At 39.4% G+C, this 27,516-nt stretch overlaps 1 protein-coding gene across 1 annotated transcript in view; it reads left to right on the plus strand.

The window, feature by feature from the left end:
• Positions 1 to 27,516, plus strand: part of ADGRV1 (adhesion G protein-coupled receptor V1) — a 564,199-nt gene that overhangs the window by 491,452 nt on the left and 45,231 nt on the right. The window contains exon 87 of the mRNA XM_043593538.1: positions 5,277 to 5,398. Within this exon, the coding sequence (XP_043449473.1) occupies positions 5,277 to 5,398 (122 nt within the window). The remainder of the gene's footprint in view (positions 1 to 5,276; positions 5,399 to 27,516) is intronic.

Below are 27,516 nucleotides of genomic sequence, written 5' to 3' on the forward strand. Positions count from 1 at the left end.
CCAGGCACCTCATGTAAATGGAATCCTACAATATTTGTCTGGCTTATTCTAATCAACATGTTTTCAACATTCATCCACATTGCAGCACATGTCAGAATTTCATTCCTTTTTAAGACTGAGTAATATTCCATCATATGTATATACAATAGCAACCATTTTCACTGCCAACAAAATCACCACATAACTAATAGGCAATAAAGCAATTTGGCCGTAAAAGATAAAAGTCATGAAAAATAAAAGAGGGCATTCATTAAGAAGAACATGATGAAATATGAAAAATGAATAGCAAAATTAAAAAGACCTTATTGTGAATACAAAATATTTTAATGCATTTTATTTTTTATTTTTTTTACATGGGCTCCATGCCCAATGTGGGGCTTGAACCCATGACCCCAACATCAAGAGTCGCATGATGTACTGACTAAGCCAACCAGGAACCCCTGAATACATTTTATTATTTTTTTGTGTGCTTTTTTTTTTAAGTTTATTTCTTTATTTTGAGAGAGACAGAAAGAGGCAAGTAGGAGAGGGGCAGAGAGAGGGCGAGAGAGAGAGAATCCCAAGCAGGCTGTGTGCTGTCAGCTTGACCTCGTGAACAATGAGATCATGACCTGAGCTGAATGCTTAATAGACCGAGCCACCCAGGCCCCCCATCTCTGAATACCTTTTAAATGTGTGTAGATTGCCTGAACAGGTATCAGGTTTTATTTTGTGGATTGTACCTAAGCATTTGTCTTCAGAGTCTTTCATTCATAGTGCCAGGCTTTTGTTTGTTTGTTAATTCATCTCCTTGTTCATCGTCACACTTTTTTTGTTTCACTAAAATTTCTTCCTTTATTAGCAGAGTTACCAGTTTCCAAACACTAGGATGCATATTTGTAACTGAGCTTTGAAGTACATTGTAAAAGCCCTTCGACACTGTTGGTTATTGGCATAGTGTCACAGTTCACTGATAGACATCCTAAAGTTCTATAGGAAATGTTGGTTCAAAACTCGGTGCCAGTGTAGAGACCATTTTGAGGGCTAAGATTTATATAAAATGAGTGTAGTGTGTCAGTGGAAAAATGAACCAAACCCTCAACCATTTGTCTTTTTAACTTTGCTAAAATGTTTGCCCCCAAAATGCTTGCAGCAAAGATGTTTCTGGTGATAGTACCTAGAGCCATTGAAGTTCTGTTTTCTAACAAATTCACCTGTAAACATAAGTTTCTAGTGTGGCCAGTTGTAAATACCTGTTTCGGTAAGCACTGACTTTTACAGTCAACAGAAAAGTTACTAGTCGTTCACCAAATGTGAAATGTCCGCTTCTGAAATATACAACCGATATGATTTTCACTAAGTGCAGCATTAACTTTCTGCTTACCAAATGGAATTGCCAGTAGCTATTAGCATCACTCCCCCCCCCACCCCACGTCTGTCCCCATCACCCACTCCCAACAGCCCTTTTCCCTGTGGTCGGTTACTCCAGGCCCCAAAGAGGGTGAAGGTACCTCCTCAGAGGTGGATTAGCATAAAGCTGATGAAGTTTAAGTTTTAGGGCCTCTCCCTTGCATATAGGCCCTTTCCAAGATTTTATGCCTAATTTTGCTTTTTGCAATTTTTTTTTAAAGATATCTCTTCAAGTTGTATGAACTTCAGGCCCACAAAAATCTGGATGTACCCCTAGATAGGTTTCTTCCACCTGAAATCATGTTCTCAGTGTTGTTGCACTGCTGAAAAACCAGCCTGGGGTTTATTGTTCAACTCGCTGAGTTATTTATGCCTGGCTTTCTTCCTTGCAGAGTTTCTGACCTGGGGTGCCAAGCCACCACACTTGTCTGCAGAGTTCCAGAAAAACATAGGCCTGGGTGTTTCTAGTCAGGCCCCTGTATGCTCTCTCAGCTCCCCCACTGAGCTCTGTCAGCACACAGCACTTGTTGGGCTAGGCACTTTAGAGGAACATGAAAGCCAAATTTTGAAAATTGGGTTCCTAGTTGTCCATGCAGAGTATGCATGTCCTTTTGTACTCCTCACGGAGCCATAAATAGAATTTTGTACTTACACAGTGGAACAAAGAATGCAATTGCCAGAGTTAATACCTAATCTTTAAAAAATTTAATGAGTATAGCATAGGAAGTTTCCTAAATATTAGGGTATCTTGTCATTAGTAAAAATGAGCCTCTGGCCCTTTATCAAATTGTATGATTTCATTAAACAAAAATGAATTTTTATAAAATTTAAATAAATCTTAATATATTTTCCCCTGTCCTGCTGTAAGGCATTAATGACAAAGGAATTATTCATCTGTATAAGCCGTGTCTTATATTATTCTTATTTTCTCTGTGAAGTTATAATAACTCAGGCAATTTTATATTTTTTTATGAAGGGTATTTTTGGGAAGATACCAGCATAGTGTCTTTTTAAAGGCTTTTTTCTCCTCAAAAAAAAAAAAAAAAAAAGAATGCTCAGGTTCCATTTTCCTCTTCCCCTCCCCCTTTCCCTTTCTTTCCTTTCTTTTGTCCTGTTTCTTTTTTTTGCCTTTCCCTTCCCTTCTCAAAGAATTCCATCCTAAAGCCCTCTTCACAATTACCATCCACAGGAAGATGTTCAAGCATGGAGTGTGGGAACCCTGTTCGTTATGAGGGGGGCATCTGTGTGAGGGATGGGGTACAGCCCAGCTTGAGATGTCAGAACCCAAATAAGCTTGAGGGGTCATCTGTGCAAGAGAAGGAATAACAGCACCCAGAGATTAGATACAATCAACTAGGGCAATTGGTCAAATAGATAAATATATTAAGAATAACGAGAACCAGATTTCTTAACAACAGACAAGAGATTTACCCAAATTAAAGGAAAAAAGTGAGAATTAACCCTGTGGTTTGGATTGGATTTGGAAATATTAGTGTGAACTAATCATGTTCATTATATAGAAATAGCTACAGTAATCTAGATGTAAACGTGTGTGTGTGTGTGTGTGTGTGTGTGTGTGTGTGTTCATATGTGTACCTACATAGATTCTCTAGCTCTGTCTACAGAGAGGGCTTAGGAGCAGAAACACCCCAATAATAGCAAGCATATTGACCACCTAATCTTGGTTTCTAAATGCCATTCTCCCCAAAAGAAACCAGAACTGGATCAGGGAAAGTACAAGATAAGTTTGAAACATCTTGTTGGGCCAGAAATCAAGGAAGTACTTACAGAATCATGAGAACATAACAAAAGGCACAAAGGGCACAGATGCCATCTTATCTTACAAGGGCTTCCATTAATCAAATTCAGGATAATTTGGGCATCAAAATGATAGTAGTCAGTAATAACCCTTTTTTCAAGTTTATTTATTTATTTTGAGAGAGACAGGGACAGCACGAGTGGAGGAGGGGAGACACAAGGCTCAAACCCATGAACCGTGAGATCATGACCTGAGGAAATCAAGTCAGACACTTAAGCTACTGAGCTACCCAGGCACCCCAATAACCCTTTAAATAAATTGAGAATCTGTGAGTCCATATTATAAAAATAAATAATGGATAAATCACACATTTGATAAGAGGAAGGGTTTTATCCAGTTTCAAAGTAATCCCACACAGATGATTAGTAATCACAAAGGAAAACAGACTGACTTCACAGTAGAGAATCTGTGCAGCCACTACCTTAATCACATGACCTGAATGAGCAGCCTAAGTAATGGGACAAATGGAATTTTTGTGCCACCCAATAAAAGAATGCTATAACAAGAACCCAGGATCAGTTCTGTGACTTTTGCCAAATTTTTTAATCTGAATCACAGGAAAAGATCAGTTGAACTCAAATTTAAGGACACTCCACAGGAAAAACTGGCCAGTAATCTTCAAAAGTGTCAGTCATAAAAGCCAAGGACATACAGATGAACTGTTTGGGATTAAAGGAGACTACAGAAACATGTCAGCTGTACCTTTCCGCTGCAAAAAAGATAACAGAAATAATGGACAAATCTTGAATGAGATCTGAGGATGGCAGGAATATATGAGTATTGATTTCCTGATTTGATGGTCCTATTGTGTTTATGTAGGAGAAAATCTTTGTAGAAAATACACATTAAAGTTTTCAGAGGGAAAAATGAAAACAACAGAAAAATTAAGTTTTGGGGCTCCTGGCAGGCTCTGTCAGAAGAGGGTGTCACTCCTGATCTCAGAGCCAGGAGTTCGAGCCCCATAGTGCATGTAGAGGTTACTAAAAAAAATAAACTTAAAAAATGTTAGCTTAAAAAATATATTTTAAAAAATAAAGTATTCAGAAGGTGATGGAGGAAGGCAACTTTCAAGTGGTTCAGGGAAGAGAAAAACTATGTTGTCATACTGTACTTACAGCTCTTCTGTAAGTTTGACATTGTTTCAAAATAAAATTTTAAAATTGCTAAAGTCATATTATTTATTCAAATTTTCAGAGTGCATGTAGATTTTAGGCATTACTTGATAAAATGGTGGGTATATTTGGACCTTGAAGTCTGTCCTAAGAGTTGTCAATGGTGTGGTCCATCCTGATCTCTTTCAGACAGCTTGAAATGTGTTTATTTGCAGCTGTTATGATCTGATTCACTTTTTAAGTCTACTATAGGTAGTCATTTAAATAATAAAATCCCCTTTTTAAGGTTATTATTCTACAATGCAAATATCAAAGACAAATGAGTAATGAAGTCCTTGGCCCTGAAGAGATCTCTCCTGAAAACTACTGAAACAACTTGCACGAGAAACAGCAGGCAGAATAAGCTTAGTGTTCACACTAGCGAACCTGTCACTTCACCTTTAGTTTAACATTAGCTATAAAGTTTGGTGTCTTCTCTGTCAGAAAAAAAAAGGGATGAGTACATACTTTTCCATGACACACAAGCTAGTTTTTATATCATTTGTGTTTTAAATTGTTGGGTTGGACTACGCTAATTTCCAGAGCAACACCGCTGCCTGCCATTTTCTGGTGGAAAGCTCTTTTAAGGGGATTTACCCGGGGATGAAATGTGATTGCATCTCTGCAGTTGTTCATGGCACTTCCTGAACAGTCCAGCAGGTGGTAGTCTAGGAGAGGAACAGTTCTCATTCTGCACCACCACCCCCCCTACCCCCATCAGGAAAACAGAAAGAATGTGGACTCAGCAATGTGCCCTCTCTTTTCTGGCATAAGAATGGGATTTCCAAGGTTGTTCTTTCAAAATGGGTACTTAGGTATACAGAGTGTTACAAGAAAGGAGCCAATATACATTTGTGTGTATCTGTGACTATGCAGGATCCCAGAGCTCAAAAATTTTTTTTTTTTTTTATTTCCAGAAGTCCCGCTGGTTTTATATCTCTTTGCCCTGATTTCTATGACATGGCTTTGGGGAGGCCTGCACATGGCTTACAGACACTTCTGGATGTTGGTCCTCTTTGTCATTTTCAACAGTCTACAGGTAAGCTTACAATCTGGTTGCTGGTGGAACACATGTATGCTCATGAACATGGGCATGGAGTTTCAATGTAAAGGAATCAAGTGTCTACACGTAGGTGAATTTTTACACACAACATCACGCAGAGTTGCAGAATAAAATGATGAAGGGCTAAATCTTTAATACCTAAAATATGGCTGGGCTTCTAACTTGCTGTTTATACTGATAATATAAAGGGTAAAATATTTACCCTCCTTTATTTAGATAACATCTGAGTAACTACAAAAACATATTTCTTTTCCAGCAGGATTGATGTTTATAAACTTTGCGGCAGGTAACCATGGACGGTGGCTGTGTCTAGATGTTAGAGCAATTGAAGAGTGAAATAGATAGCAGTGTTCAAGCAGTCCACTCTTACGCCTGGTGCTTAGTGAAATGAGAGTGTTTTGGTTCACTGAAAAATGATTGACATCCTCTAAGTCTGGCAATGCCCAGCTTAAATTAGTTTTGTGAGCGTGCTTGGATAGCGTAACTAGGAATTATATAACTATAGCAAAAATTAAAGCTGACTTTTTTAGTGCTTTTGTTAAATGGAAAAAAGTTGCACCCTGAAATTAACAAATGGAACAAATGAACTCATTTTCCTTATTTTCCAAAGTGAAAAGGTCTGTCCCAGACCAAAATAATATCTTGAATTTACCAAAGATCTCTCTAAAAACTCCTTATTTGGACCACCATGTTGCAAGGAACATGAGTAGAAAAACCTATTAGGATTACAGCATACAACTGAAACGAGACTCAAAGCATATTTTGATTTCATTTTAAGGATTTTAAGGAAACAAATTATTTAGTGACAGCATATCTTCCAGCCCAGTGCCTAAGCAAATCATAAGATGGATTTAGGAAGGACAGAAAATACAAAGTAACTTGAAAGTTTGGCATCAGGTTGATACAAGGAGGTGTGTCGACATCTCTGTATAGCCACAGAGATCATCAAGCACCTGCTGCTGGCACATTGTGTTAGTGCTACAGTCCCAGGGTGGAGGGGACAGGCCTGCTCCTTTACAATGTGATGATTCAAGGGAGTAAACAGTTAGCGGTTAGAATAGACTATGCCAGGTGCCGTGCAAACAAAATGTAAAGGTTGAGTGAAGCACCTGTTTACTCCTACAAATGCTAGCATTTGAGATGAGCCCCGGAAGTGAGCCCTTCAGATCTGAGGCCCTGTCTGGTCAGCTTTGAATCCCAGGGGTCTATTGGAACTAACACCGAGGTCCACACTGGCAGCCTGCAGATGTATTTTATTTGTTGGACACACAGTGGTATACAGAACAGTGTTTTAAATTGTTTCATATTTGGGGGCAGCTGGGTGGCTCAGTCATTGAGAGTCCCAACTTCAGCTCAGGTCATGATCTCACCGTTTTGTGAATTCAAGCCCCACATGAGGCTTGCTGCTGTCTGCACGAAGCCTGCTTCGGATCTTCTGTCCCCCTCCCTCTCTGCCCCTCCCCCTGTTCTCAAAAATAGAAAAATAAAACATTAAAAAAAAACTCTTTAAAAAATTGTTTAATATTTGCTGCAAACTTTTAAAATTGAGAAATCTCACATAAAAACTTGAATTTCTGGCTTTTCTTTAATAGCAGTACTTGCTTGGCAGCAATTGGCAAGTCCTAAGTGGATGCTTCCCCCTTTAGATGGGGCATGTGATCTTAGTATACATGGGATAGACTTCGTTCATTCACTTTACCTGCCATTGAGTTTGCAATACCTTTAATGTTAAGTAAGTGATGAGCATATGGTTATTTCAGGCAGAGAAACAGTGTTAGTCTGGGCAGTACAAAAGGGAACTGATTAATCTTGCCGAGATTTAGAGAAGAGTTGGGGTGAGGGTGGCAAGAAGAAAGCCTTTGCAATTCGGAAGGTAATGCTGGGAGCCGAGACAGACGAGGGTAAGTTGGCCTCAGTGCCATGTTACCATGCTTCGGAAGGGATGTTGAACTTCAGCTTTTAAGCAGTAGGAAGCCATCAAAGTTGGAGTTTTTATTTGTTTTGCTCTGATTTGTTTTTAAAATTTTTTTAATTTTGATTGGGAATGACTTGCTTGTACTACTTTTTAGAAGGATGACTGGGAAACATTTAGGAGGGTAATGAAATGTGGAACAGCTCCAGTTAGAGGTGGGCTCCTATCATAGTCCAGCCTATAATATTTCAGCAGCATACCTGGGAATAGAGAGCAGGTGACAGGTTTGAGAATTGTAAAGATAACCATTAATGGAATTTGGTTAGCCAATAAAATGTAGGGATGTGGAGTATCCGAGAGCAACATCATTTAGAAATGCCAGGCTCAGGTGAATGGCTGGGTACCAACATCTTTAGTCAACGTGAAGATCACATCAGGCATAGGGTTCTAGGAAATACGCAGTGAGGTTGGTGAGTTGGTAAGATGTGGGAGTCATTGGTAAAGTTAATTTTAGTTAATAATTGTATAATAATTAATAATTTAGTAACTAGGTTTTAGGAGAGAGCTACAGAAAGAGATAATTAATGAAAGGGAACTAGAATAGAAGAGTTTGGAGTTTCTGGTAGAAAAGAAAGTTTCAGAAGAAAACAATACTAACTAACTGTCAAGTGCAGCAGAGAAGATAAATAGGCTGAGGACCGAGGGGCATTGTGGTGCAGTGCAGTGTTCCCCACCTGTGGCTTGCAGCAAAATCATGTAAAGGGCTGGTTGAAACACAGGTTGTCAGGCCCCACACCGAGAGTTTCTGATACAGTAGATCTGAGCAGGTCTGGAAGTTTGCTTTTCTAGCAATTTCCCAGATGATGCTGAGACAGCCAGGCTAGGGACCACAGTTTGAGAACTGCTGATATAGTGAACATGATCCTAACTCCACCAATCTAGCCAGCTGACTTTAGTTGAGTCATGGATACAAACTTTTTTCTACTTTCTTCATCTGTGAAATAGGAATACATACTATTTAGGATTATGGTGTGATTTAATTAAATGGCATAACATATTAAGCAATTGTACTGTACCTCACATGAGGAGCAATTATTTTTATCCAAGAAGTTTAATGGAGTATAGAAAGAGAGATAAAGTAATAGCTTAGGAAGGATGTTTGGCTGGTTGGTTCAAAGGAGATTTTTTGTTTCTGTTTCCTTGTGAAAAGAACCAACAAAGAAGGAGAAACTGACAAGTGGAGGAAAGAAAGACTCTTTGCTGTGGCAAGATCGTGGACAGGGCAGGAAGAACAGAAGTGATAGAGGGAGGAGAGATGTTTCTCTCTCTGAGGCTAGGGAGAGAGGGAGGAACATGGAAAACCATTTGGAAGCTGGAAGTGAGAAAAGTTGGAATTTGCATCTAATGCTCTCTCTTTTCTCTGAAAGTCAAGAAGCAAGGACATTTGTTGAGAAAAATGGGTTGAAAGCTTGAGCTAAAAGTGGTAAAAAGTTCAGAGAAGTTTCTAGGCAGAAAGTAAATAGCAAACTATGGTGGGTTGGAAGATAGATGGTCAAGAAACAGACTGCTTAGAGAGAAATTGGAGGGATTCAGTAGAGGTTAGACACCTGAAATCCATGATTGAACCAGTCACCAGCAATTAAATAAATGTGAACCTCAAGGTTAAGATGGTAGCCAGTATCACCTATCAAACCACATATACACGAAAAAGTCTGTGGAGCACTTATGCAAATTTACTAATAAACGAGGACTGTTGGACATTAAACTATATTTCATGGTGAGATATAAGCGTAATTGTTATGGCCTGTTTCTTGGAGGAACTTAATCAAAGCTAAGTATATGTAAAAACTAAAAACATCTCAAACGCATATTTAATGAGTTTCATTCCATCTCTGTGACACTCTTGAAGCCAGGAGCTTATGTGCCATTCTGGCACACCAGTACCTTCCTGGTACCAGTGCTCAGTTAATCATTCCTAAAAGAAATGCCTGTTAAGAAACACTTGAGGGGCGCCTGGGTGGCTCAGTCGGTTAAGCATCCAACTTCGGCTCAGGTCATGATCTCGCGGTCTGTAAGTTCGAGCCCCACGTCGGGCTCTGTGCTGACCGCTCAGAGCCTGGAGCCTGTTTCAGATTCTGTGTCTCCCCCTCCCTACCCCTCCCCCGTTCATGCTCTGTTTCTCTCTGTCTCAAAAATAAATAAACGTTAAAAAAATTTTTTTGTTAAAAAAAGAAACACTTGAAAAATATGATTTCTCTACGGTTCATTGGAGTTCATTTAGTTTGTAAACTGTCTCATGTCGTCAACTTGGGCATTTTCATAGAATATGGCTATATGGTAGTAAGATCTTCCAAGTATGTTCCATGAAGACTTAGTGGTTAGTATTATTTTTTATTGGCTTTGTATTTTTTTTAACTGGCTTTTGTCAATATCTGCACCCACAAAAGTGTGTATCTTATGCTTGGCTACTGTATTTTGCTCAAAGGGGATTACTGCTTCATTTTTTTATCCAGATTATTATTATGTGATAGAGACTATTATTTTATCCAGACTATTATTATGTGATTAGGTGCCCAGAGACTAACAGATGAAAGTTATCTTTTTATAATAATCTGAATTTTTGTATATATATTGTTTGATGAAATTTTAAAAAGGGAATCTTTTTGTTTGTTTGTTTTTGAAGTAAACTCTACCCCCAACATGGGGGCTCGAACTACCACCCAAGATCAAGGGTCGCATGTTCCATCGACTGAGCCAGCCAGGCACCCTTAAAAGGAAATCTTTAAAAAAAATTTTTTTTTATTTGAGTATAGTTGACACACAATGTTACATTAGTTTCAAGTGTACAACATAGTGATTCAACATCTCTGTACACATTATGCTGTGTTGACCATAAGTGTAATTACTGTCACTATACAATGCTATTATGATATCATTGACTGTGTTCTATATGCTGTGCCTTTTATTGCTGTGACTTATTCTATAACTGGAAGCCTGTGTCTCCCACTCCTCTTCACTCATTATGCCTATCCTCCCACCCCCACTTCCCTCCTGGCAATCATCAGTTTGTTTTCTGTTTTTAGAGGTCTGGTTCTGCTTTTTGTTTCTTTGTTTGTTCTTTTTTTTTTAATTCCACATGTAAGTGAAATCATATGGTATTTATCTTTCACATTCTGTCTTATTTCACTTAGCATAATACTCTCTAGGTCCAAATGGCACTGTCTCATTCTTTTTTAAGGCTGCATAATATTTCATTGTATAGAAGTATTACATCTTCCTTATCCATTTGTCCATCAGTGGGCACTTAAGTCTTCCATATTTTGGCTATTGTAAATAATGCTGCAGTAAACATAGGGGTGCCTATATCTTTCAAATTAGTGTTTTTGTTTTCTTTGGGTAAATACCTAGTTGTAGATTTATTGGGTCATATGGGATTTCTGTTTTTAATTTTTTGAAGAACTTCCTTAGTGTTTTCCACAGTGTCTATACCAATTTACATTCCCACCAACAGGGTATGAGGGTTCCTTTTTCTACACATCTTCTCCAACACTTGTTATATCTTGCCTTTTTTTTTTTATCATAACCATTCTCACAGGTATAAGGTGATATCTTAACTGTGGTTTTGATCTGCATTTTCCTGATGAGTAATGATGTTGCACACCTTCTCCTATGTCTATGGACATAGACATGGGTTCAAGCCCCACATCAGGCTCTGTGCTGACAACTCAGAGCCTGGAGCCTGCTAAGGATTCTGTATGTGTATCTCTCTCTGCCCCTCCCCTGCTCATGCTCTGTTTTTCTGTCTCAAAAATAATTAAAAATAAAAATAAATAAATAAGGGAATCTTGATCACTTGAAATATTATCAGGAATTTCTTGATCACTTTCTGAAGATTCAGGGTATACCAAGCATCTAATACATTTGAGCTTTTAAGAAAATGTGTATGAAGTACTTTATAAAGCATGATGGATACAAATGCAAAGTGAATTTAGAAAAATTATTCTAAATTTGTCTGCTATTATTTTTATTGCTTAATATCTTATTGACCATGGTGGTACCACCAGTGCAAGACTCACCTCCTATCAGCTTTCTCACCCCAAGATGGAAGGAGCTTATTCCCCAGTAGGAAAATCCTTTAAGACTTAAATTACCCTCACCTTGGATCACTGACTATGCAGAAACCAGTCACATGTGAAAAGTACTCTGGCCATACTTGGGTCATGAGCAGTCTCCATCAGTAGAAGGAGTTCAATTGTTATCGCAAAAACTACATAGAATGGAATTCCCACCAGAAGAAATGATACTTTTATCAATAAAAGAGGGGCAACAGTGGTAGGTGGGCCATTGTAAGAGATGTCCACTATACGTATTTTCTGAATTTCTTGTTCATTGCTATAAGTTGGGATAAGGCTAAAGACAGCTATTGTCAAATCACTGGGATATTTCGTTGATGTGACCTCAGTTTATTATGAATATCCTTGTTATCTATCATCTAACCAAATGTCTCTATAGTCCACAAGAAATTCATAAGGGACCACATTTAATTTTTTTTTAATTCCCTGATCCATTAATCCAATAATCTTTGTTTTTTTTAAAGTGAGTTGAATTTATTTCTAAGATTTGTGTTCATGCTTATACATCACAGCTTTCTTAAACTGTTTAGTCCAAGGTATATCCAAACGGTGTAACAATAATGGGAACAATCACAAGAGTTTATCCTCAGCTGCTAGGCATTGGTTGAACCCTGTCAGTTGTTAAAATATGGAAATGGCTAGGGTTTAAACTCTTTGCCTATGTCCCAGGCTTTATCTAAGAGAATCCCCAGACTTCCAGCAGCTGAAAGGTTAATGCGTGGCCAGATAGGGAGCCTCCAGGATCCTAACTCCAGCTCTAGACCTCCAGCCATTCTGATTGGTCAGTGTAGGTGCCACATTCATCACACATTTTGCATATCACTCCTAGCTTAATTACGTTCTAAAGTATTTTCTATTTTTAACTGGAACCAGTCAGATTCAGACTTAAATACAGCATTTATTTCAGATTTTCTTCTAGGGCTGCCTTACTAACTGACAATTTTTTCACATGTGTAGGGAATCCCATATAGGATAATAAGGGTAGCCAGCAATATCAGGCATGAGCTTCTTAAAGATGCTGGAAAACACGTTTTTGGAAAAGATTCATATACATATAAGAACATTTCCAAAAACTGAAATGCATTCTTGGAATGCATAAGCTGGCAAGGGAGCAGAACTTTACATAGTATTGGGATATGACACTTCTCAGAATGTGAGTTATGAGACCACATTGTTCAGAGTCCTGTTTGACTCTCTCTGTCTGTAACTGGCTTATACATGTTCGTTTATACAAGCATCTGGTCTCGAGATGTTCCCTAGCAATTTTTGAACCATTCGCTATTTCAGAGAAGGGAGTTACAACATGAAATTTGTAGCTAAAAATATATAGCCTATGTTCAAATTTAAGATCAGCTGGTTAAAATCATTTTTATTCCTCACCCCATGTCTTAAACATTAGGCTGGGAAATAAGTAACTCAAAGGTAGAAACAGTTTCTTTTACTTTTTTATTGTTTTTTTTTTTTTTTGGTGGTAACTAGAGGTTGTTTGTTTTTTTTTTTTTTTTTAATGTTTATTTTGAGAGACAGAGAGAGAGAGCTTGAGCAGGGGAGGGGCAGAGAGAGAGGGAGACAGAGAATTCCAAGCAGCTTTCGCACTAACAGCCAGGCTTCATCTCCCGGAATGGAACAGTGAGGTCATGATCTGAGTCGAAATCAAGAGTCGGACACTTAACCGACTGTGCCACCCAGGTGCCCCAACTAGACTGTTTTGAACATATAAATATTCTTTTAATACAGAAAAATAGTGTTTATTTTCTTACTCCTCTTTCTTTCCTTCCCTCCTTCTTTCCCCTTATGTCCTTTCTTCCTTCCTTGTTTTCCACGTATCTCTTGTCATTATATATTGAATTTCAGCTTTAAAACTAATGCCTTCTCTTATGAAGAAATTCTCCCAAAGGAAAATAGTCCTTGAGGTATCATAAGAAATGGAACATGTTTCTGTGCTCAGGAAACATACAGAGTTCATTGCAAATGGAATAGAGAAGAAAATTAATAATCCTCCATTAATTTTCTTCTGTGAGAATTCCTACTTAGCATCCAGAGGGGTTCAGTGCAGGTGTCGGCTTAGATACAGTACATATTTAGTCTTGGCTGCTTCCTTTTGAGGATAAACAGCTCTTGGGAAATACACATTGTTAAATAATCAGTTACAGAGGACTAATTGTTTCAAGGCACTCTCTTTGCAATTGCTTTCCAACAGCCAACAGTAATAAGAAATGTCACTTTGTTTCCATTGGAGACTAGCACATGAACTATTCATGAAGAGTGGAAAAGCAATCTTCCCAGAAAACCCTGGAATAAACATGTTGAAGCCAGGGGAGGTTGGGACTCTTTCATTGATTTGTCCCAGAGCCATGTCAAGTTAAGTGAAAAAAAAAAAATAGCTACACTCCTTTTGTAGCGTGAGATGGAGAGACTAATGAATGCCTGGTGTGCTCTTCAACATCCCAGAACATTTCTATAACTTTACAAATAAATATACAGAAGCTAAGACAAGGAGGTGTATTTAAATTGTCTTGATTAGGTCATACCACTGTCTAATGTTCAGTAACATCTGGGCTTGGGAATCATCTTTCTGTTTTCCTATAGTAAACTTCTTAACTCTATTTGACAATAAATGACAACATCTAACGTTGCCTTCTCATTACCCTGTTGATTGGCCAGGCAGGGCTCTTGAGACAGACTGCAGGATTTTCACTTTTGTTTGTACTAGGTTTTGTAAATAAAAGTGTCAGGGTCTGATCTGCCAGTGGGTATCTTCCACGAATACATTGTTACTAATGAAGGGACTGTATAGACTACCTTTTGACACCTGGCTTCATCCTTGCAAAACAGCTGCCTCCATTTCTCCTGCCCTAATGTTTCCATTTCAGAACTTTTTCTGTGCCCTTTCTGATCACATTTTTTGCATTTCAACCATGTAGTATGCCCTCCTGGACTTGCAGGGCCCTTATCTCACCAGTGAAAAGATCTAGCACTCCTCTGATCCTTGAAATCACAATGCCACAAGAATTAGAGTAAACAAGCCACTTACCCCCTTTTGTTAAAACAGTTTTGGGAGAACACAGCCAGCAGTTAACATTTGGAGCCATATTTCCCCTGGTCATTCAGATTCTTTGCCTTTGTGTTAATTCATAATTTTTCCAGGGTGTAAAATTTTATTCCTATCTCTTGTATTACTCAAATGTTGGGATGGGATCAATATATATTTTTGTAAATACATTTTATATGTATATGTTATGGTAAAATGCAATGCTGAGCTGCGCGATGCAATGCAATGAGGATGCAGTTAAGTGTCTTTTTTTTTTAATTTTTTTAATGTTTATTTATTTTTGACAGAGAGAGGGAGACAGAACGTGAACAGGGGAGGGGCAGAGAGAGAGAGAGAGAGAGAGAGAGAGAGAGACAGAATAGAAGCAGGCTCCAGGCTCTGAGCTGTCAGTACAGAGTCTGATGTGGGGCCCGAACCCACAAACCGTGAGATCATGACCTGAGCCGAAGTCAGACACTTAACTGACTGAGCCACCCAGATGCCCCAAATGTCTTAAAACCTCTGTTGTACCAAAAGACTTGACACCTGCAAGGTTTAGTTACCTACTTTCCAAATGGAGGTAAAATCCAAAAATGCCCTGAATTTTATCCTAGAGATGATATAAAAATATATGTACAAAATATAATGTATAAAGTACATGGTTTATAAATACAAAATATTATAAAAGAATAAATGGGCAAAAGAAATGGTTATCTCCAGAACCACATAAAGACAAATGAGAGGCCAAAAAGAGATTAGTAAGCTTAGCCTTTAAATCCTCTCTTAAGCCACTGATTGATCACTGAATGATCTCATTCACTCACACAGAGGTATTCCCTATATACAGGTACCATAGTTCCCCTGTGTCCATCATCACAATGCTTATTTTGTGACATGAATCTGCTGTAGTCACTGATCTGCTTTTAAATGTGTAGCACACGCCTTCAGGTCCAAACAGGTAACTCACGTGAGTGATGTAAGCTTACTGTGAGACTATCTAGGGTTTGGTGGGGACTGTATAACTGGAGAGTTCAGACCCTTCCGAAAAGCATGCAAATAAAAAAAGCAAACAGGGTGTGGGCCAAACAAAAGATTTTCCAGGGAAAATTCCCCAGGGTCCAACAGAACCTGGCTTTCAGGCTTTGTGGCTAATCTATTTATAGTTTGCCCCCTCCCTTGGGGCAAAGTAAAAGTTTGGGGGATCCAAGTGGCTCAACTGAAAACCTACTGTATTAACTGGAACTCGTCCTGCATGGCAATCTTTGGACTCCATTTCTTCATTCTCTGGTGCGGGGAGACTGCTGAATTCTCTGCTTAGCTTTTTAGCCTTGGAAGCAGCTGGATTCCAGTAGTTTCCTAACCTTTCCTCCCACACAAAGTCAGCTTTGGAAGTGGCAAATGCCTTTATAGTTCTCTTTTGCTTCAGAATCTTGGCCCCTCAAGTCCTGATTGCCTTAGTAGATTTGAACCCTATTTTTTCGTCTCCCCAACCTGCTCAGATTGCAGCAGGTCCCAGGCTGCAACTTCCTGTTCTGCCTCTAGGCATCTCACTTTGAATTGGAAAATTCCCTGAAGAAAAAAAAAAAAAAGGTGGGGGGGGGCAGTGAATGGAGGGCTCCCTGCTGTGTGGATTTTGCTTCTGTACAAGATCTTGGCTCCTCAAGTACTAGCTGTTCGGATGACTTTCATCTGCTCTTTTGTTACTGTCTGTGTTGTTGTTTTATTATTGTACATGTGTGTTTGAAAGTGTTTTCTCCAGCTTGTGGAATTCCACTCAGTGAGGGTTAATCTGATATAAAATCCATCAAAGCCAGGAGCAAAAATCCCCATAAATTTATTTCAACAAGTATCTAATAAATTTTTAGCGTAAACTGAACGCGTGTTGATAAGTAAAGATATTTGGAGCCACTGCAAGTCCTCAGATGTGGAGTGGGTGACCTTTTAAGACACGTGCACTGTGCTGGTGCTCCTGGGAACACCGATGAAGATGTCTACCTGGAACTTTTTTTTTAAGTTTATTTGTTTTAGTAATCTCTGTACCCAGTGTGGGACTCGAATGTACAACCCTGAGATAAGAGTTGCATGGTCGTCCAAATGAGCCAGCCAGGGGCCCCTGTGCCTGGAACTTCTTAAGGTCAGCTGATGAAGAGGGTACTTTATGTTTTATATGTCACACACATGTGTGCACACACACAGAACAAGATCTTCCCACCTATTTCGGCAAACTGAAATAAACCAAAGAAAAACATAATCCACACTGAAGAGAAACTAAAGGCTGCATGTTCCAGAAAGTTACTGCTCTAGGAAATAGGACTACCTTCTTAAAATGTGGATTTAAAAAATGCCAACTAAAATGTTGATGAAAAAAGTTTTAAATGGCATGAATTCACATACAAACCTAAGTTTTTGAAAAATCTTTTTAGATGAACAGACCCAGGAAATTCAGTCTTCATCCTTTAGAATAAAACAATTCTCTGTCACTGTTTTCCTCTGCAGTATTTTAAATAGCATTCTCCAGCTTGAGAAATTACATGAAATAATGGCATTAAAAGACTTTGGAGTAAATATACTGTCCTACTAATTTTTAATTTTGTGATTTTTGGCACGTTCTTTACTTTCTCCGAAACGGGGATGGATACTTCTCCTTAACTTTAGAAGGCATCTGTGGAAATCAACAAAAAATATTTTAAGTTTTTAGCACATAATAGGTGCTTAGTAATGTTAACTACTTTTCTCCTGCCCCTAAGGTGATACCTGCATTTAGTTTAAGATTCTTCTCTCTCTCTCTCTCTCTCTTTTTTTTTTTTTTAATGTTTATTTATTTTTGAGAGAGAGAGTGAGAGAGAGCGCTCGTGCATGCTTGCTGGGGAGAGGCAGAGAGAGGGGGACCAAAAAGGGCTCTGCACTGACAGCAGGGAGCCCCGATGCGGGGCTCAAACTTACTCTGAGATCATTACCTGAGCCAAAGTTAGACACTCAACCAACCCAGCCACCCAGACGCCTCTAAGATTATTTTCACATAAACAGAAATCCCGAGCTTCCGATCTTCATAGCATATCTCTGAAATCAGCAGCGTTTCTGTAACTGCTGATAATTCAGTCAGTTTAGAATGATGATGATGTCACAGGCCACGTTCGCTAAGCTACCATCTCAGTGATCTTATTTGGCTACAATCCCCAGTGTCTAGATACTATATAAGTACGATGTAGACATAAAATCTATTAGTTATATTTTGTCCTTTGTTCTGTAACATTTTACAACTCTTATTATAAAGGAGTGATATGGTAGATTATATACATTTTTACCTTATTGTTTGAGGCAATATCATAACACTGGAAATTTTGTATTCATTCACTGAGGAGCATTAATCTCTCTGAAATGTATTTATGAATGTATATGTTAGATGACACATTCCCATGCCTCTATGCTGAATATCTATTATAATAAAAATCAAAACAATAGGGGCACCCAGGTGGCTCATTCGGTTAAGCCTCTGACTCTTGAACCCAGCTTGGGTCATGATCTCAAGGTTCGTGGATTCAAGCCCTGCATCGGGCTCTGCGCTGGCAGTGGAGCCTGCGTGGGATTCTGTCTCCCTCTCTCCCTGCCTCTCCTGTCTCATGCTCACTCTCTTTCTCAAAATAAATTTAAAAAACTGAAAAAAAAATCAGAACAATAACAGCTAGTATTTATTGAGTGCTTATTATGTGGAACTGTACTTCTATCATTTAATTTTTACAACAATCCTGTAAAGTAAGGACTGTTATTCTTGCCTTTTTACATATGGAGAGACAGAGGCTTAGAGAAATTGAGTAACTTAGGCAAGATCACACTCCTACTAAGTCATGAGCTGGGATCCTGTGTACTATGATCAGTTCCCCTACTAGGCTTTGCAATGCTCGAAGACCATAGGACCTCTTGCTTACTTATCCCACGACATCTCAGCAGAAGGCTGTCTTATAGTAGCTATTCAACAAATGCCTATTAACTTAAAATTTTTGCTGACTTAAAATGTATTAACAAGCAAGATGAATTAAAATGCATTCTGGGTGGCTTAGTTGGTTAAGCGTCTGACTTTGGCTCAGGTCATGATCTTGCAGTTCGTGAGTTTGAGTCCCAGGTTGGGCTCTGTGTTGACAGCTCAGAGCCTAGAGCCTGCTTCAGATTCTGTGTCTCCCTGTCTCTCTCTGCCCCACTCCCACTCATGCTCTGTCTATCTGTCTGTATCTCTCTCGTGAATTAATAAACATTAAATTAATGCATAATAACCATAATTAACATGAATTGTTATTTGGTTACCTTTCACTTATAAAAACTAACGCATTGCAGTAAATGTTCCTTTTCTTTAACATTGATGCCCATTACAAAGTCACAATCTCCTAGAGAACAGTCTGTCTTTGGCTTAGTTGAAGATCTTTATTGAGGGAACTGGAGGGCAGCAGCAACATCCAGCAGGCTCCAGATGAGACAGAGAGTTCCACAGTGAATATTCTCTCCATAGGTTCTTATATCCTTCATTTCCCTAGTTCTCTAATGTAGCCAGTTTTAATAGAAGTGACCTTAAGCATAGAGTCAAGTTAGCAAGTCACATTCCTGTTGCTTGCTGAGAACATTTGTAAGGACTGAGAGAACAGAAATGGAAACAAAAAATGTGACTCCTATCCCTAAAGGCAGGAAAAGGTCAAAAACAAACAAAAAAAACCAAAAAACGTGTGGAGGTGGGCGCTTGGGTAGCTCAGTCAGTTTAAGGGTCTATTGATTTCAGCTCAGGTCATGGTCTCAACAGTGTCTTGAGGTCAAGCCCCACATTGGGCTCTGTGCTTACAGTGCAGAGCCTGCTGGAGATTCTCCCCGTCTCTCTGCCCCTCCCCTGTTCACACCTTCTCTGTCTCTCTCAAAATAAATAAATAAACTTAAAAAAAAAAGTGTGAAGTTATATCTGTGGCTCCCTTATATCCATCCTTTCTGCCTTTTCTTCCTGTGTGTCACTGTCCCCTCCACTCTCTAAAGCCTACACTTCCAGCCACTGCTGCAACTGAACTGCCTTCCACCTAGATCAATTGCTTCGTCTGTCTTTTTAAATACTGCATAGACCTTCTTGGACAGAAAACCTGTGTAGGAGACACACTTACACACTAAGACAGGGCTGGAGGAAATCAAGCATTGGATTGCACAGCCCAGGCTCTAAGCATCTAGGAATCCGGATGTCTGTTCCAAGGAGACCCAGAAGCCATATGCGTTGAGCTAAACAGACCAGATAGAGTGAGTTTCTAAACCTCTGGTAACACTCTCACCCGTGAACTCCACTGTTCTCTGAAGTCTGTAACACACATTTCCTTCCAGTGAGTATCAACTGAGTTTAAACATGGCAGCAAATGCACAGTCCAGTTCACCTTTTCTAAGAAAATATTCAAAGTGTCTAGCTTTATGTGCCTCCACTTAATTGATTGTTCCTGTGTGAAGACAAAGACATAGTAAACTTAGCTCTAATTGGGGCTAGGCAGGCGATCTGAAACGATGGAATTACAGAAAAAGAGAAGGAGAACTTCGTATTCACTGACTGTGATCAATCCAGGAGGCAATTGTCCTGAATGTGCCTAGGTCTCCTAAAATGAAGTGAGGACATTGGTACTTGACATTGTCTCCCTTTTGCTTGCCTGGTTTCTCTCCCTTGCAAGTATGTATGCAGCCTCTCGTTGGTTGATGTGGTTGCAGCATTTTGTACTGAAGATTTGGTCATCACTGAATATCCACCTCCATCTTCAGCACTACGAGCATTAGAGAAACTCCAGTGGAATAGTATAGAAAAAAACTCACTAGAATTGTAGGTCCTGATTATTACAACTGTAGTACTGACCTGATCATTTACTGAGAGGAAGTTTTTCAAAGGAATTTTTTCTTTCCTAATTTTTAAAAAATAGTTATTTTGAGATAGAGAGAGCAGGAGTGGGGGAGGGGCAGAGAGAGGGGGGGCCAGAGGATCTGAAGCAGGCTCTGCACTGACAGCAGCCTGCCTGACATGGGGCTCAAACTCATTAACCGTGAGATCATGACCTGACCTGAAGTCAGACACTCAACCAACTGAGCCACCCGGGCACCCAGGAAATTTTTCTTTTTAAAATGAAGATTTAAAAGATGCAAATCAAAACTGAATAAATGTACCTATGATTTTTTTCATCAAAAAGCCCTCCTATACTTTTCCCCTTCAAGGCTTGGCAGAATAACAGGTCATGGGGTAACCAGACCTAGTACAGTGAGTTGGAGGGGCAATAGTCTTTTTTTTTTTTTTTTAATTTTTTTTTTTAACGTTTTTATTTATTTTTGGGACAGAGAGAGACAGAGCATGAACGGGGTAGGGGCACAGAGAGAGGGAGACACAGAATCGGAAACAGGCTCCAGGCTCCGAGCCATCAGCCCAGAGCCTGACGCGGGGCTCGAACTCACGGACCGCGAGATCGTGACCTGGCTGAAGTCGGACGCTCAACCGGCTGCGCCACCCAGGCGCCCCGGGGCAATAGTCTTAGTAAATAAATTTTATAAGAGTTATAAATGCTACTTGATCACAGATGATATGCTTTTAAGTTATTCACTTTCATGAGGAATCACTGTAAAAATAAAAGGGAGGTTATACAGGGATGTCTCCCTTTTCAGTGCTCATCCTAAGTATGAAAATTTGGTCCAGGGGGGCACCTGGATGGCTCAGTCACGTAAGGGTCTGACTTCAGCTCAGGTCATGATCTCACAGTTCATGAGTTTGAGCCCCTCATCAGGCTCTGCACTGACAGCTCAGAGCTTGGGTCCTGCTTAGGATTCTATGTCTCCCCCTCTCTCTGCCCCTCCACTGCTCACACTCAGTTTCTCTCTCTCAAAAGTAAATAAGCATTAAAAAAAATTTTTTTTTTAATTTGGTCTAGCATTTCTGAGCCTAGGAAGAACTGCTTCTTTGTTATTTTATTGTAACAATACTGTATTAGTAACAAGTTAATTTATATTATTTTTCCTATTATTAACAATGATACCTTTACATTTCTCAGTATCTTTTAGAAATGTTTATGCTTGAAACAAATTTAAGTAGTCATCCCTGTGGAGACTTTTCAATATCATATTGTATTCCTGTGATACATTTTTGAGAATTATGTTTTATTTCTGAGTACATGCTGACCTATGATACAGTGTTTGGATGTCTCTCATATGTGGCAATATGCCTTTAGTGTGTGCAGTCTTCAGTAAAATGAAATAAAATGCTACAAGTAAACCAAGATTGACTACAATAGTTGACTATAGATTCTGTACTAGAACCTCTTCCCCATTCTTTGCTTTACCCATGAGCTCCTCTTCAAAAAATAAATCAGAAAAATGTTAGAAGACCATAATGTAGATAGGATCTGCAAGTGCAAGAGATCTCTTGAAGAATGGGTGCCTCTGAATCATTGCTGCAAATTTTCTGGACTTGCTGTATTTATCATCCAAAGTTTTGTATGTTTCACATGCTTGTAAAATCCACTTTCATCTTTTTTCCCCATGCTTCACTATGTTGTTATTTACGTATAAGGGATACAAGCCACAGTGCTTTGCAACTTGTCGGTTTCTTTTAGTACACTATAATTTAGTACTTTATTCTTTGGATAGAGTCCACAACGGTTTTTTGTTTTGTTGTGTTGTGGGGTTTTTTGTTGTTGTTGTTGTTGTTGTTGGGGTTTTTTTGCCTGTAAACCATGTGAATCAAATATTTTATTAGGAAAAGTAGAGTCAGAGAAACAGAAAGGTCATCTCTACCAAAACAAAACCACATTTCACCAGTCCTTTATACTTAATTTCATCTGTGTTCTTCTCTTTCAACATGGAATGCATGTTTTTAATGCAAAAATGAGGAAAAACCAAATATAAAATCTGGTTGAAATCTGGCTTTATTTGAATCACCAAATGGGTTCATTAATCAGTATGAATTAGCAAAATGATATATACTCCTTATCTTAATGCTCACTGACAGTGTTTGTTTTGTTTTAATGTTACTTATTTTTGAGGAACAGAGACCGAGTACAAGTGGGGGAGGGGCAGAGAGAGGGAGACACAGAATCTGAAGCAGGCTACAGGTTCCCAGTTGTCAGCACAGAGCCCAGTGCTCCAACCCCAAGATCATGACTGGAGCCAAAGTCGCTTAACCGACTGAGCCACCCAGGCACACACTAACACTGTTTCTATCTGCTGTTTCCCTTTGTGGACTTGAGAGGAGGAGGCTAGTTCTGTTGCGCTATACTCCTCACAGCACTGCTATGCTCATCCCTCTGAATTTTCCAAGAATCCTCCCTGGCTGCAACTACTACCCATCCCATACATGGGATTCATTCCAGTACTGTTCATTCTTTTACACATATCTTCTGAAGATCTAGCAAGAGGATCTCTCATTCTCTACATCCAGAATTCTGAGAGATCCTCTACTTCTCTCTACTGGCATCCAATTACACTTGTAATTCCCTTCTTCCATTTACAGCTGTCACCAGACCCTGTCTAACCTCTGTTTCCTGCTTCTCTGGATTTCTGCCTCCCATGACATATTTCACCTTTTTTGCCCCTTTCCCTACAACTTGGATCATTCGTGGACACCAAAGTATTTTTATCATTCTATCACATTCTCACTGACTAAGTGACCTTAAATCAACTACTTCATCTTATTGGTGAAATAATCAGGGCTGGACCAATTGACTTTGTAAGTGACTAATTTTTCTTTTTAAAATTTCTACTTTTGGCTGGTGCAGCCACTCTGGAAAACAGTATGGAGGTTCCTCAAAAAATTAAAAATAGAACTACCCTACAACCCAGCAATTGCACTACTAGGTATGTACCCAAGGGATACAGGTATGCTGTTTCAAAGGGACACATGCACCCCCATGTTTATAGCAGCACTAGCAACAATAGCCAAAGTATGGAAAGAGCCCAAATGTCCGTCGATGGATGAATGGATAAAGAAGATGTGGTATATATATACAATGGAGTATTACTCGGCAATCAAAAAGAATGAAATCTTGCCATTTGCAACTACATGGATGGAACTAGAGGGTATTATGCTAAGCGAAATTAGTCAGAGAAGGACAAACATCATATGATTTCACTCATATGAGAACTTTAATACACGGAACAGGTGAACATAAGGGAAGCAAAAATAATATAAAAACAGGGAGGGGGACAAAACAGAAAAGACTCTTAAATATGAAGAACAAACAGAGGGTTACTGGAGGGGTTATCGGAGGGGGGATGGGTTAAATTGGTAAGGAGCCTTAAGGAATCTACTCCTGAAATCATTGTTGCAGTATATGCTCACTAACTTGGATTTAAATTAAAAAAAGAAAATAAAAAAAGAAAAATTGCAAAATAGTAATGTATATATGTAAAATATAAAAAAAAAAATTCTACTTTTGGGGTACCTGGGTAGCTCAGTTGGTTAAGTGTCCAACTTTGGCTCAGGTCATGAGCTCACTTGGTGAGTTGGAGCCCTCCCTTGGGTAAGCTCAAGCCCCACTCCAGGCTCTGCATTCTCGCCCTCTCTCACTCTCTCTGCATGTCATGGGATTCTTTCTCACTCTCTCTGTGCCCCTCGCTCATTCACTCTCTCTCAAATACATAAATAAATAAATAAATTCTACTTTTCCTATTTATTTTCATTTGGGGTAAAATTGTCTTTGGAGAAGACCATCTATAGCCCAAATATAAACAAACATGTATGAATTTGCCTCTGAAATGAGTTGTATTTGTGGATCATAATGACCCATGAACAAAGCTTTGAACTAGGATTTAGGAATGCCATTAAACAATACAGAAATGCCATTAAATAATTGTGTGACTTTGACCAAACCATGCAGATGGAATTTCTTCATCTATACATGAATGAAATCAGACAGTATCTTGCCTAACTCTGGAACTTGATGATTCTATTACAAAACTTTATAAAAAAGAATAATGCTCTATTTGAGAAGCCAAAAAGTTTTAGAGACATTGCTTTTGCCATTCATTTTGCAAGTACACGTGTTCTTTTCTGCTATTCTTTTGTTCGGAATTGAAAAGGGAGTCCTGAGAGAGTGAGGTGAGCTCTAGAGGAAAAGGGCTTCGTCTGGGAACTAAACCTGCAAACCACCCCTGGTCCCAGGTCATGTCCTGTGGTCTTCTGGGATATCACGCTTCTTTCTTCATTCGTAGCTATACTCTAAGCTTCTCTCTGCTCAATCGCAGAACTCTAATGAGTTTGCCAAAACTCTGAAATATCAATCACAGGATTAACTAAACAGCACATTTTTATATTTGAAACCCCAATTTTGCTTTTTTACTAAAACCGCTTTCCTCATCACTATATTTAAGATATTTGAATAACTGTGCAATAAATAGCAAGAGACACAAATGATTATTTCATAATTACATGCTAAATTGATGATATAAGAATTCCCTATCACTCACTGGATATCATTGGGAAGCTCACTTAATTTCTCTAATGTCTCAGTTTCTCTCTTTCTTTTTTTTTTTTTTAAGTTTATTTATTTATTTTGAGAGAGAAAAAAGAGAGAGCATGTGAGAAGGGCAGAGAACATGGGAGAGAGAGAGAATCCCAAGCAGGCTTCACACTGTCAGCACAGAGCCCGACACGTGGCTTGAACTCACGAAGCAACCGTGAGATCATGACCTGAGCTGACACCAAGAGTCAGACGCTTAACCGACAGAGCCACCCAGGTGCTGCACAGTTTCTCTCTTTCTGAAAATTGTGGCTAAAAATAGTACCTACGTAGCACTGTTGGGAGGATTGAGTAAAATGAATAACATGTGAAGCATGGCCACGTGTGTGGAGCTGAAAGAATGCTCAGAAAATATTAGCTACTCTCATTGTAATGGTGATGGTTGTTTTCTAGTATTATTTGCAATTATTCTTAGTAATAATAATAGAGAAGTGCATAGAAAGGTCTTGAAAAGCCAGAGATGGCCTTGTGAAAGATGGGGTCGTAGAGCGGGGCCACAGAGTATACCAAATTTGGATGCGTTCGGAGGAGAGGAAGGTCTTTTCATGTTCTTCAGATAAAAGGATGGGCAAAGGCACAAGATGGAAGAGAGCATGGTTATCTTTGACTAGCTTAAATGAAGTTTCTGTGGAAGAATGAAAGGAAATAGCACTGAAAAGGCCCTGGGGTAAGCGTAGGGTTGGGGAGGGGTGACAGGAGCAAAGCCTTTGTGCCACATTATTATGGCATCTATTAAAAACAATTTAAAGAACTTAAAAAAAAAAGCTTAGTAAAAAAAAAATCATTGTTTTGTAAATACCTTAACCACAGCAAATTTTACACCTGACCTCTTGCATTCCATCCATAAAGACAAGTTCAAAGACAACCACCCACCAGGGAGTTTCTTTTGCTGAAACACAAGACCTAATCCTGGGCAATCTTGCCCCTCCCACTGACAGTGGCTGACATTGCGAGCCCAGAGCAGCATGAAAGTCATTTGCCATAAATAAGTAATATATAAATGCACTAAATAAAATTGTAATCCAGAGTGTAATCTTCGTGAGACCAGGGGCCCTGACATAAATCTCCCATGCGTCTCACCTCATAGCCTCTCATAGCCTCTTTTAACGCGCGCAGAACCTCCTGAGTTGAATCAGGGGCACTTGGGGCTTAGGACGCTGCACATTAGACACTGAAGTGGAAGCTGATTTAATCCTTAAAGTCTAGAGGAGGTACATGGAGAAAGCCCCTGAACTTAGCATCCCTCTAAAATCGCTGGCAGTTCTCTTCTTTCCCTTCCCATCACCATCTCTGTTTCATCAGCTGCAATGGCTGGTCATCCTTCCTTCCCTTTCAACATCTGTTTTCTATTGTACCCCGTTGTTCTTTTTTATCTGTCTTGATCATTCTCACAGATTCAGGACTCTGTCAGTAATCCTAAAGATTACTGTGTATGGCTTATCCCCTGAGAGAGCAAGCCTTCCACACCCGAGGACCCCCCGCTCTGCCCTGAAAAAAACAAACAAAACCCCCCAAAATCCACCTAATAGTGTTCAGCAGGGGCTTTTTGTTGTTTTGTTTTAGGAGACACGGTGAATTTCCCACTTCAGAACCAGTGAAAAGAAATAAAACATCCAGCTTTGTGCCATTTCGGAAAGCAATGCACATTCCTAGTAGCAGTTAATAATGGCAGGTGCTGGGAGGAATCCTAGATGGGCAACTGGCTCCGTGAAGTCAGCCAGGACTTGGCCGCATGTGTTTTCAGAGCTGTGAGAAAGACTGAAATGTAGCCGCACCACTGCTGGGCAGTCCACAGGCGCCTTGCCGCTGGAGGCCCTGACACGCTTTGAAAATCTCCCTGAGTTTCTTTTGCCTCTGTGTTACCAAGTTAGCACCTGGCCCCATAGCGATTTTCCCGCTGCGGGTCACCAAGAGCTAGCCTCTGCTATTTTATAAGCAGAGAGCTGGCAGCCGTCCTGAAATATGGAGGCTGGGCGTAATCTCCATAGTTGCAGGTTGAAACAAAGAAGTGTTTTAGAGCTCTTGTTACTTGACTTCAGACATCACCCTTCTATTTATCAACTTTGCAGCCCAATTTTGGGCCCGCATTAAGAAATGAAAGAAAATCCACCAGTAACAGCCATTAGGTAAGAACAGAGTCAAGGACAAGCCTCCCCAGTGAGCAGACCAAGTGTCAGGCACATGGTACAAACCAAGGAAGATTCTGTAAGGCAGGACTGAGAAAAATTCTTACAGATCCCCAGTGTTGGTTTTATTATTATAATGCTACTTAAGTACTATAAGCTCATCTACAGCTATAAAGCCAAAAAAGAAAAAAGAAAATCATGCACATTCACTTCTTCTTTGGCCCTCAGAACTCTCTGCCTTGGCATGACTGTATCTTTTTATTGACACGGAGTTGGCTCAATTAATGTGAGTTATATATCTTCGTCACTAACAAGCCTTTTCCAGCCAGAGCAACAATTGAAGTCCCAGACACAAGGACATCAGAGAGCGGTGGCATTTTGCCTTTGCTTGGC

This window comes from Prionailurus bengalensis, chromosome A1 (genome assembly GCF_016509475.1).
Source record: "Prionailurus bengalensis isolate Pbe53 chromosome A1, Fcat_Pben_1.1_paternal_pri, whole genome shotgun sequence".
NCBI lineage: Eukaryota > Metazoa > Chordata > Mammalia > Carnivora > Felidae > Prionailurus > Prionailurus bengalensis.